General features: G+C 57.1%; 2 protein-coding genes across 2 annotated transcripts; one reads left to right on the top strand and one right to left on the bottom strand.

The window, feature by feature from the left end:
* Position 1: 1 nt before the first annotated feature.
* TAS1R1 (taste 1 receptor member 1) lies at positions 2–4,385 on the bottom strand. Its single transcript, XM_066334284.1, has 6 exons — positions 4,228–4,385; positions 3,852–4,155; positions 2,756–3,532; positions 2,193–2,405; positions 1,874–1,994; positions 2–989 (listed from the first exon to the last, which is right to left on the bottom strand). The coding sequence occupies exons 1-6, from the start codon at positions 4,383–4,385 to the stop codon at positions 64–66; spliced, it is 2,499 nt and encodes an 832-aa protein (XP_066190381.1). The 3' UTR covers positions 2–63.
* A 100-nt stretch (positions 4,386–4,485) lies between these two features.
* NOL9 (nucleolar protein 9) lies at positions 4,486–9,673 on the top strand. Its single transcript, XM_066334273.1, has 12 exons — positions 4,486–4,697; positions 4,768–4,993; positions 5,154–5,281; positions 5,399–5,537; positions 5,761–5,857; positions 6,285–6,382; positions 7,130–7,291; positions 7,455–7,740; positions 7,825–7,936; positions 8,307–8,484; positions 8,919–9,052; positions 9,373–9,673. The coding sequence occupies exons 1-12, from the start codon at positions 4,506–4,508 to the stop codon at positions 9,499–9,501; spliced, it is 1,881 nt and encodes a 626-aa protein (XP_066190370.1). The 5' UTR covers positions 4,486–4,505; the 3' UTR covers positions 9,502–9,673.
* The last annotated feature ends 2,433 nt before the right edge of the window (positions 9,674–12,106 follow it).

Here is a 12,106-nt window from a genome sequence, read left to right as displayed (position 1 = left end):
CCGGGGCGGGCCGGGGCCGGGCCCCGCGGCGAGGGAGGCGCGGTGCTGGTCGAGCCCCGCGGCTCAGGCGGCGGCCAGGCGGCGCGTGTACTCCTGGATGGCCATCTGGAAGTATTCGGCCGTGTTTTGGTGCGGCCGCAGCAGGATGACGAAGGCCCGCGGCACGAAGTAGCCGCCCAGCAGCGCTGTGAGCGTGCCCAGCATGCTGAGCACCCGCGCCGCCGTCTCGGCCCGGCCGCGCAGCGCGCCCTGCGAGCACAGCACGGCGGCCGAGCAGGCCAGGTGTAGCAGCAGGCTCACGGTCAGGCTCTTGGCCTCGTTGTAGGCGGCGGGCAGGTCCGTGCCCGCGTAGCTGAGCGCGAAGCAGCCGGCGCTGAGCACCACCGTGTAGGCGATGGCGGCGTCGGCCGCGCCGTTCTCGGCGCACTCCAGCACCACCCACTCGTCCCGCGCTCCGTACTCCCGGCGCGGCACCGAGGGTCTGACGGCCTCGGCGATCACGCACAGCGCCACTTGTGCCGCTATGTTGACGGCCACGAACAGCACCGGGCCCTGGCGCCGCATCCACGCCTCGTAGAGCGCAGGGCAGCGCGCGTTGAGCTTGAAGATGCAGAGGATCTGGAAGCAGCGGGTCGCCACGCACGAGAGGAACACGGTGAAGCTGATGGTGCAGAGCGGCACCCGCAGCAGGCACGCCGCCCGCGAGGGCTCCCCGAAGTAGCAGAAGAGGCTGCTGCAGGTGCAGGCCAGGGAGCCCAGCATGAGGAAACACGTCTTCCCGCCCGCAGACTTGACCACGGGTGTCGTGGCGTTGAGGGCAAAGAGGACAGTCAGCGCCACTATGAGCAGCATGAGAAGAACGGCCATGGCCAGCAGCGCCCAGGAGAGGGGCTCGGACCAGGACAGGAACTCGATGGTGCGGTTGAAGCAGACCTCGCTCCCTGCTGGGGCCCACTCGCCCAAGCCACACGCCTGGCAGTCAAAGGGGTCTGTGGAGGACATGGACACCTCACACACCTCGGACCCGGTAAGAGCTCTGCCACAGCGCAGGGCCCGGCCCGCAGCTCCCTGGGCTCTGCTCACCCACTGCACCTGCCCCTTCTTCGGGCACTCCCACGCCTGGGGCAGCAGAGGCGGCTCTTTGCCCAAAAGACCCCCCCCCACCTAAAATTTGCCCCGTGGACTCTCCCAAAATCCATGGGCTGGGCTGAGACTGGGGCTTGACTGTGTGAGGCTCAGGGCCATGGGGGCTGTGGGTGGGAAGGGGCCCGTGCATCAAGCAGTAACCTGGGAAGGATCTCCAGCAGCTGCTGTTGAATGGGACAGTACCATATAGGGAGGCTTTCTCTTCCCCCTGTCCCCAGAGCTGCCCCTGCCCACTTCCACAGGCCAAGGGTGTTGAGGGACTAGCTGCCAGGAAGGGGTTTGTCTTTGTGGCCGGTGATTCTGAAGCAGGAGACTACTGGGGCCTGTCCCAGGCAGGAGACATTTCCATATGCCAGGTGCTGGTGACCACATAGTACGGAAGTCCCCTGTGCCACCTGGGGCACAAAGGCAACCACTAAATTGAATTTCCCTGGCAGAGGATGCGGTGCAGGGAACAGCTACCGGGCCGGACATCCCCTTTCCCTGGCCACAGGCAAAGGGGCTCTCTTTGCCCAGGTGGGCTCACCTGTGGGCAGTACTCCCCTGAAGGCACAGGGCATGGGCTTTGCATACCCACTGGTAAGCAAACAGGAGCCAGACCCACCGCCTTCAGGCCAGCTCAGAGGTTTTACTGACCACAGGAGGTGAGAGGCTGTCACAGGAGCAGGAGGTAGGATGTGGGCAGGAGAGGAGGAAGGGGCAGGAGCAGACCCTGGGGTGTACTGACCCGATCTGTTCAGGAAAGTTCCCGCTGGACAGGCCACACAGCTGAAGCAGCATTTGTGGCGGCTCTGCTGCAGCCGCATCTCCCCTGGCTTACAGGCCTCTGAGCACACCGAGCTGGGAGCCTGCCGGGAGCACAGACAGGGTCAGGTTGGCAGGCAGCAGAACAGTTCAGGCTCAGCAGCACTCCGTGTGGGCACCCCCTCACACTGCCTCTACCCCCAGTTATGCCCTGCTGTGAGGAAACACCCCAGACCTGGTGGTATTGGGATGCAGTCAGCTCAGAAGTGAGCAATAAATAAGACCTGGGTGCAGAATGGTACCTGGCCATCTTCTGTGTGCCACAGGACTTTGTCTGTGTCGATGCTCAGCCTGTCAGGGTTCACACGGAAGGTTCCTATCACATCAGAAGCCCAGTTTGGACCCCTCCACTTCCACATGACAATGTCATAGCCTTTATGAATGTCCCCGTTGGCATCAAAAGAGATTCGGCTCCCCAACAGGGTGAAGTTTACTTGCCTAATCTTCTCTAGGAGCTGTAAAACAGAAGAGTAAGAGAAGAGCCCTTCCAATGGCATGACTCCAGCCATTGGGAGGGAGATGTCCTGGAGGACACTTCCTCTGTCCTTTAGCTGGTTTCCCACCCCCCAGCGTCTGCAGGGAATCCCATCCAGTGAGGGGCTGGTGATAGAGGAACAAGTGACCTAGGATGGAGTCTAGGTCTAGGTCTTGGCTGCTCTGATTGTGAGAGGCAGCTGAAGCCCACAGAGGTCTTCACCTGGGATTTGAGCCTTTGGGAAAGACAGGAAACCTTTAGGCACAATGGAAAAATCCTTTTCTGTAGGAAGGGATCCTCATGGATCTTCTTCCACAGGGTTGCTCTTACCTGCCAGGGATAGACAGTGCCTTTGCTGCAGGCGCCTGAGGCACAGCCCAGGAGGTCATGGAGGCCATGGGCCACGGCATACACGGCTGAGTACACGTTGAAGGAGCCTTGAGCATCGTACAGGTCAGGGACAGTGGCGAGGGCACGGCAGCCAGTGCAGCACTGCGTGCAGTCCAGCCGCGTGTTCTCCACAGATTCCCCGCCTGCCTCTGCACTGCTGGCACACTCAGCCCCAGCGCCTTCCTCTGACATCTTCCAAGCTTCAAAGCGTTCCAGCATCGTGGACTCTGGCTTTTCAACTGCCATCCCAAACACTGAACCGATGGTCTGGATGCCAGGGATCTGCCAGATAATTTGAGCCAACGACCAGTCTTCAGAGGCCACCCACACCATGTCTGTGATGTTCCTCTGGACCACCACCTCGAAGAACGGCAGAACACTTCCTCTGTTGGAGAACACAACAGTGACATTGACCTTGACATCTGTGAGGATTCGGACCATGTTGTGAAGCTCTGGGTTGCTGGCATCCGAGTTGGCAGGGATGGTGCCTCGGTAGGCCACACACACGTTGCTTGCTGTCAGCAGCTCTTGCAGGGCATCCAGGCCAGCCCTGCCGTAGGTGTTGTCACTGCCCAGTAACACCACCCAGGTCCAGCCGAAGTGCTGCAGCAGCAAGAAGATGGCCTTCACCTGCTGCCTGTCGCTGGGGATGGTGCGCAGGAAAGAGGGGTACAGCCGCTTCAGGCTCAGCGACTCCGTGGAGGCTTCATAGCTGATCTGCAAAGGGAGCCAGGGGAAAGGGGAATGTGCTAGCCCAAGCAGCTGCACACCTGAGAGCTAATGGCATGGGCAGCCTGTCCTGGGAAGACTGGGAGCTGGGTAGGCAGTGGACCCAGTGATACCTGTGCTGAAGCAGGAGAAAGCTGTGATGGATGACAAGCCAGCCCACTGACTGCCTGGGAAGGATCCTGGGACAGCACACACAGAGGGGCTGCATTGCCAGCTCTGCCAGGCTCCTCAGCTCTGAGCCTACCCTCCCTGAAACTATCACTCCTTGGGATCTCTGTTTTTCATCAGCCACAGGAGCTGCACTTACCTCTGGTACAAGAAAGAGACTGAGAACAGCGGCTGTGGTGAGGGCCAGCCGGGTGCTGTCAGGGCCGATGACAGCCACAGCCTGGGGCTCGTAGTGTTGGAAACTGGAGAGCACCTGGACATCCTGCCTGCCTTTACGAGCAAGGGCACACAGCGTGGCATGAAAGTTGGTAGGCTCAGAGCAGGTGTCGTAGATTTCATAGCCCAGGGTAACATTGGGAAGCAGCGTGCTGGAGTTGTTGATCTCTTGCACAGCGAAGCGCAGAGCCTGGGACAGGCAATAGCCGTGGCTCTTGAAGGCAGCGCTGTGGAATGAGAACGATTGTCAGGAAGGACAGATAGCGCTGGGGGCACGGGCAGCCCGGGCGCTCACTCACTCTTCGCAGCCGCGCACGAGCAGGCTGGCATCGTCCTGGCGCCTGGCGCTGTGCAGCGGGAACAGCCCCGCCAGGCGGTGATCGCCGCGGAGGGTGAACGAGGAGGCGGCGGCGGCGGCGGCCGCGCAGAGGCAGAGGCACAGGCGGAGCAGCGGCATGGCGGGGCGGCCCCGCGCCGCGCGGGCGGCTCTTAACGGGGCGGCGGCGGCGGGCGGGGCCTCGCGGCGGGCGGGCCCGGCCGAGGGGCGGCCCCGGGAGGCGGAGGAGGCTCGGCGGTCATGCCCGCGCGGCGCGGCCGCCCCCGCCGGGCTTCGGCCCGTTCTCTGGCCCGCGGCAGCCGGGCAGAGGCGGCCTGGCGGGAGTTCGCCGCCTCCTTCACTCGGACCGGGATGGTGCCGCCGGCAGAGCCGGGGCTGGTGGCTGTAGAGGCGGCGGAGGGCACGGCCGTGCTGCTGCTGCCGCCGCAGCAGGTGAGCAGCGCCTACAGCGCGCCGGCCCCTTCGCGGCCCGCATCGCCTGACCGCCCGCTCTGTCCTGCAGGCGCTGACCTTTACCGGCAAGTGCCGCCTGCGCTGCCTCTACGGTGCCGTCCGCCTGCTGGGCTTCGCTGTGTCCTCGCACCACCCGGGACTGCCGGTCTTCTCGCCGGGCACGCACTGCGCGCTCAGCCTGGAGGCGCTGCCCGGCGCCCACCCGCCGGCCGCCGACCTCCGCCAGCTGCGCGCCGCCGCCCGCGGCGCCATGCGCTCGCACCGCGTCCGCCTCGGTGAGTGCGGGACGGGCCGGGGGCACGGGCGGGCGCCATTTCACGGGCTGTGCGGGAGCGGCCATTTTGTGCGCGGGGCGCTGCGGAGCGTGGGGGGGGTGTGTGCCATTTCACGGGCGGGCGCGGGGCTGAGGGCGATGGCGGCACTTGGCTCTTGCAGAGGCACGGGTGAAGATAATGAACCGGTTCTCGCCCGACTGCGCCGTGGTGCTGCTGCAGCACCTGGACACGCCGGTGACGCGATTCCTGCTGAGCCACCCACCGCTGTCGCGGACTTTCGAACCGCGGGTGAGGCGGCGCGGTACCCGCGGTGTCCCGGCCCGTCCCCGCACGGCCCATGCGGAGGCAGCGGCAGCCGCCCCTGTGGCCTCACACACCCCGTGCTGAGTGCTCACTCTCGCCTAGATAAAGGAGGAGTCTAACTTCACGTCAGAGGACGCGGTCCTGGCATCCGTGGGCATCGTGAAGTGCAGCCCCGACAGTGGGCTGCTGGTGTCTGAGAGCATGTACCTGGCGCTGGAGGAGCTGATCCAGGCCTGCTGTGGTGAGTCCAGGCCTTTGGCCAGGTTGGGGCTTTGGTAGCCTGAAAAAAAGAAAATTCTTGAGGCTTTTCAAGAGTTGAAGTTGAGGGAGTGCCCTGACCAGCACGTGCTGATTTGAGGGTTGCAGCTTTCTCTATAAAGAATGTGCATCTTGAGTTAGGCATTGCCTAGGGTGGGTCAGTGATGGCAGCATCAGTCCAGTTCACACTCTGCTTTTCTTTCTAGCCGAAGATGAAGGTGTCCCTGTGGTGCTGGTGTGTGGCCCAAAAAACACTGGGAAATCGACATTCAACAGATACCTACTTAACCTGTTACTGAACCAGTGAGTCTTTCTATGTTTTGCTAGCTTTTAAGTGCCGCATGAGATTTAGAAGGAAAAAAAAAAAAAAAAAGCTTAACAGGTCTCTCAGAAGAGTCATCAGAACTGGAAGGTGCATAGCTTTTAAACACAAACAAAAATTCAGAAAAACAGGCATTCTTGTCTGGAGTGATGTCAGAAAAGTTACCTCCTGAATGTTTCTGTTGAAATAATGTTAAATGTGTGTGAGCACATTGGGCACCAAGCAGTTTGGGTTCAGTAGGGGAGTTAGAATGCTTAGAAATGCACCATGAGTGTGGTTGAGGGAAGGAGAGATTTTATTCATGAGTTTAGGTTTGCAACCTGGAACAAAATCAGATTGCACTTCTGATACGTTCAGGTCATGCTGTAGTTCTTTTGGTGGATGGTAACAGAGTCTCTTTCCCTGCAGCCTTCCTGTGGTTGAGTACATGGAGTGTGACATCGGCCAGGCGGAATTCACGCCGCCCGGGTGCGTGTCCCTGAGCAGCGTCACGGAGCCTGTTCTGGGTATGTGTTCTGCTCCTTCTGCGGTTACCAGAGACCTGTTCCGTTTCTGTAACGAGCAGGGTGTTCTAGGCAGAGGCTCTGCTTTGGGGGAAGCTGCTGCCGCAGCTGTCAGTAGTTTCCTGGAGAGACTAAACCAAGGCCTGTTTGAGTTTTCTTGTAGGGGCATTTAAGCTCCCCGAGTAACATGGCATTGTTCTGCTTCTTTTGTTTGCTTTAAAGAGAGATGATGTTGTAGGGGTGGTAGTACATGCTAAGGTGTGTCAAAGGGGATGTTCTGCCTTTCAGATGTGAAAGGTCTCCTTGGGAAAACTTGTATCCGTAGATAAAAATAATGAGAAATCCAGAGTGGATCTGCACAGATTGGGGCTGTTGCGATGAGTGGAAACATAGTCCAGGAAATGACTGGTGTTTGTAGTCTTGCAGATTTGGGTCACTGTCTAAAAGGACGTGGCCAGGCTGGTTTGCTGTTTAACCAATTTTTCAGAGACTGTTCTTTAAATATTTGCAAGTGTGTAAGCAGTGATTTCAAACAAAAAACCACACCCAATATTAACCGGAAACAAACAAAATTCCTAGCCTGCAAGTGACAGACCACTTTCCCCTATTTGGAAGCTGTGCAAGGCGGACAATTGGCATGTGGGAAGAGCGTGGGTTACTCCAGGAGAGGAGGCCTGTGGGTGTTCAGGGATGGGAGTGTTTTGGTTTGACTTGGAGAAGGAACTGGATGTTAGGTCCTCTCTTTGCCAGGTCCCCCCTTCACTCACCAGCAGATGCCCCGTAAGATGGTGTATTATGGCCAGATCAACTGTGAGCAGGACACGGAGAGGTACCTTGATGTCGTGAAATACGTGTTCAGCCACTACAAGAAGGAGATACCTCTAGTCATCAACACCATGGGCTGGGTGAAAGGTAAATGGGGGCAATCTGTTGTGGAGAGGTGTGGGAGGGAGGTAACAGTGGTGGCACAGCACCACGTGGAACAAGAACTCAGAGTGCATCCACCCTGAGCTAACGCTGCTGTCCCACCTGTCGCAGTAGTAGCAGCAGTCGTGTGTTTCCTGTGCTCCTGAAGGTGAAGGGCTGCTGCTCCTCATCGATCTCATCCGGCTGTTGTCACCCAGCCACATTGTGCAGATGGACATATATGACTGGAAGGCCATGCCCCCGCTGACCCCTGAGCACGTCCACTACAGCCCCGGGCTGCACACCAAGGGCAAGCAGCAATCCAAGTGCAAGCAGCTGGGACTGGGTGACATGGAGAGCTGGGAGTACCCCGAAGGAGAAGACTTGTCAGCTCCACAGCACAAGCTGCTGTATGTCAACCCAGAATTCCCTCTAGCGGGGTTGGCAGGTGAAGCGTAAGTAGGACGTTGAGTGCTCTGTGAAGTCCATGGACTGAACAAAACCACACGTTGTCCTTGAACATGGGTTTGTTCTTTCAGGCGAGTTCACAGCAGCGTCCTGCGTGACATGTCCATCCTGGGATACCTGGGGCACCTGCAGAACCCGGACATTGGAGCAGTGCTCCCGCTGCACTACCTGGTACCATATCAGGTAAAGGAGCACTTGGGGATGGTTTGTGGGGGGTTGTGCAGAGAGCCCACCTTGAAGGCATGGGCAATTGGGCAATTCCATTCCTACTGCGTATGTTTCTCAGAAGAGAGATAAACACTCTAATCTGCAGAGTGACTGTATTCAGGGTGTCTGGAGGCAGGGCCTCTGTCAAAGTGCCAGTGTGGCACTTTGTGTGTTCTGCATGAGCAGGTGTTGGTGCAGAAGCTGCTTTGTGTGCCCTGCCCTAGTGCCTGTGTGTAGGTGTGGTGTAGGAGTGTTCAGGGTCTGGACTCAGCAGGGTCTTGTCTCTGAACTCAAACTCAATCCATGTGGAGCTGATGAGCACTTTTCTCTCTGTTTCCCACCTCAGGTACCTTTCAATGCTGTTGCACTCAGGATTATTCACACGGATGTTGCTCCCAGCAACATCATGTATGCAGTGAATGCCAGCTGGGTTGGACTCTGCTGCATTCCAGAGGAAGTCCGGTGCCAGAGTGACGGGCCAGTCCTGCTGACACAGACACCAATCTGTGACTGCCTGGGCTTCGGTGAGCACACCTGGAGCTCTGCTCTCACCTGCCACGTTTTGGCAGACAGGATGTAGATTGATGGAATTACCTACTCTTCTAAAACCAGCTGGAGAAGTGGAATGAGTGTGGTGTATTCTCTGCTGTTAAAGATCGTACTGCAAAGTCCTTGGACTTTGGTTAGCAGGTGGTAAAGAGTTGTGGGGAATGTCCTTGGATGGTGGCACTCAGAGCTGCTCTCAGAACTCCACAGTGACTCACTTTCTGGTTCACGTTCTCAAAAGCAGATTCCATGTGGCTTTTGCAAAATTCCAGTAGTTTTCCCAGTTTCCTTGTGTGACTTAATTTAATGTTCCAGTTTGGACTTTGGTGCTCAGTTGTGTGTAGGGATGTGCCAGTGAGCAGGGATACCTAGTGACTGACCTTGGCATGTGGGGTTTGTTTTTTTTTTTTAGGAATTGTCCGAGGGGTTGATATGGAGAAGAAGCTTTACCACATCCTGACACCAGTGCCTCCAGAGAGTCTGAGACTAGTGAATTGTCTGCTCCTTGGGAACGTCGCCATCCCTAACTGTGTGCTTGTGGGCCAGGTAGGAGCTCACGTGAGGGGTGGGAGTTGGCTGAGCTGCAGGCTGGCTGGCAGGTTTTCCGTTTTCCTACTCCTGAGGCTGATGCATGCTGAGAGATGCCTGGGCATCAGCAGATGGTTATCTCTCTGAAATTGTCCTTAAGCATAGAAGTCTCAGGAGAACAGAATGTTCTGCTCATGTTTCAGATGCCAAAGTGGGGTTTGGTGATTGCTGGGTCCTTCCCACCATCAGCCCTCTCAGCTGGGGAGGGATGTGCATTCCCCTCTGCTGAAGGTACAAATTCTTAAACTTGTTTCTGGTTTTATTTTTTGATTTTCCAGCAAGGAATTGAGGGAGAGATCCCCTATGTCACATCTGATTACAACTACAATATCCTGGGCTCAGGGAAACTGAAGAAGAAGCCGTATTTGAAGAGGAGGGCGTTCACCTTTGAGTGTGATGACACTTGAATCTTGAGGGTGCTCAGCCAGGGTTTGTTCATGTAGGACCTCAGGTGGTTGCAGGAGCCTTGGGTGCTGCAGAGGCCCTGGGCAGGCAGATGCCACAGTGGGGCCAGTTTTGATAATGTTTTGTATGTTCGGTTTGTATTTTTGGTGTTTTGTAATAAATATCTATGGTAAACATTGGGCTGGTTTGGATCTTTTCCTAGGCTGAGGCTGACAAACCAGGGGCAGCTGCCATTGTACACACAAGGGTCAGGACCTCTTCCCATTGCTTGTTTGGCCCTTGGGGACCTCTGGGTGTCAGCAATCCACGATGCCCTCAGCAGAACTTCACTGTCCCCTGGGTTTGGGGAAGGGCTTGTGCTGGAGTTCTGGCACTGTAGCTGTCCCATGGCTCTGGGTGTTCTGGTCAAGGAGAGAGGAAGAAGGAGCACCATCGGACGTCCCTGTACCCCCTGAGTGACAAAGATGAAACCACTCAGTGCTGCACTGTCACAGCCCACCGTGTCTGCCCACTGGGACTGCTGCCCTGTGCTGTCCCATCTGCATATCGGATGCTGCAGGGTGAGCTCAGTGCCCTGAGCACAGTCTGGGAGCAGTTGGCGTGGCTTTGACATGTCCCCAGCTCTAAGGGACTGTGCTGTGGATAGAGGCTGTTACAGGATGGGACAGGAGGAACTTGTCATCCAGGTGCTGCATGGAGCACTGGAGTGCTTACCTGACCCCACCTGCTCTGCTTCGCTGGGACACGAGGAATTTTATTTCTTCCCTGCCCTTTGTCAATTAGTTTGCTCCCAAGGGACGTTGGGAGTGGTGGGAGTCACACGGGTGAGTGTGTGCCTCAAGTCAAGTGGAGGACATTTTTGGAAAAAACGATTCTTTATTGGTAATACCAGCACAGAGGCTCTTACTGGGTCTGTGACTGCAAAAGTAGCCTGGCATCTAACAGCAGCCCCTGCACAATGAGGCATGGCTCTGCCTCAGCCCAGACTGAGGAACAGTCCAGTCCTGGAGCCTGCAGCCCCCTGAGCCCAGTGCCTGGGCAAGGTCTGTGGAGGAAGGAGGAATGTGATACACTGCTTGGGGCCAGAGTTTTTTGGCTGGTGGCTACTGTGGGTGTGAGTAATCTGCAAAATTGCTTTTATCTGGTTTGGGAAGAGATTTCCTAGAACTCCAGGAATGAGCAGCTATAAACAAACAAACTGGGATGAGAGGTGGGGAGGGAACAGCTGGAGAAGAGCCACAAGGGCTGTGCAGTGTTGCAGCCTTGTAAAGAGTTAAACTTAATCCAGGCCTAATTATCCCCATATGGCTGGATCTGGCAGCAAAGGAAAAAGTTGGCCAGCATTGTGGCCTGAACAGTGGCTAAAATAAATAAAGGGGCTGTGGTGCAGCCAGGGGGAACATCCCAGGCAGGGTGAGACAAGAGTCTAAGTAATGAGAGAGTGGGGTGGAAAAAGCTTCAGGAAAGGTGAGATAGGCAAAGGACATGGGAGAAATGCCCAACACTAAAAGCACTGTGGCCAAGTATCCCCCTTGGTGTTGTCCCCAGCCCCCAACATCCACCTCACCTGGCTGAGGACAATGGATCCCATGGTGGCCCTGTCCTTTGGAGCCAGGGGACAAGTGAGTAACCTCTGTGTGCCGAGCTGCATGTATCTGGTTTGGGGCGTTTTGGAGATGGGGGTACAAGGTCCCAGTGCCTGCTGGGGCCCAGATGTGGATGATGCAGCCTCGGGAAAGGAACCTCTCTGGCTCCTGGTGCTCCCTAAAGTAAGAGGGACAGTGGGGAAGCTGGAGGCTTTGGAGCATAAACCTCGGTGAAGGATCCCAGCAACAAGAACACTGTTCTGTGATCAGTGGGAAATCTGATAGCATTTCAAATATTAAGGATGCACTAAATCAAGCAGGATTAATTTTGCAATACATTGGTATCTGTTACTTTTGCAGCAGAAATTTCTGACGAAATTGCTGGCAAGGGTGCCAAGAAGCAACAAAACTCTGAGAAGCACCTGGTGCCTCATGGAGGAGATGCTATGATGAGCTTGGAGGCTGGAATGGTCTTGGCTTGGCAGTTTTGCATGGGGCAGGATGAATGTGCCATTTTTGTTGTCTTTGTGGGGTTTAAGCCCTATCTGGTGCTTTCTTGGATTAGCAGGAGAAAAATCCCACTGAAGATCCCTGGTTTTCCCTATGCAGGCTGGGGGCCCCGTGTGCCCACGGGTGCAGGGATACAACCGGAGCTCGGGGCGGCGCATTCCTGCCCCCTCAAAAGCCGGGCGGACGGCAGTGCCGCCAAACAGCCCCCTCCTTAATGCTGATTCTTTCCATCACAAGCACGTCTTGTCTCCGTGGCCGAATGTCTTCCATAGACGGTGGAAAGTGAAATTTGTGCAATGTCTGTAGGAGGCTGAAGAAAGGCCCTTTGTGCGCCCCCCGCGCGGGTGCTGGGCAGCCTCCAGCAGCACCCTCGGCCGCCCCGCGGCTCCCGCCGGCGGCGTCAATGCACCGCTTGTCCAGAGCCCGGGACCCACTCTTAAAGCCGGAGCTGGTCTCCCCCGGTTAGTCCCATCGGTGGCCCCGTCGGGGCGGGCACGGCTCCGGGGAGCCC

Source organism: Sylvia atricapilla, chromosome 22, assembly GCF_009819655.1.
Source record: "Sylvia atricapilla isolate bSylAtr1 chromosome 22, bSylAtr1.pri, whole genome shotgun sequence".
Classification (NCBI taxonomy): Eukaryota; Metazoa; Chordata; class Aves; order Passeriformes; family Sylviidae; genus Sylvia; species Sylvia atricapilla.
The sequence above is the reverse complement of the archived record's forward strand: the minus strand, read 5'-3'. Positions and strand labels throughout refer to the sequence as shown.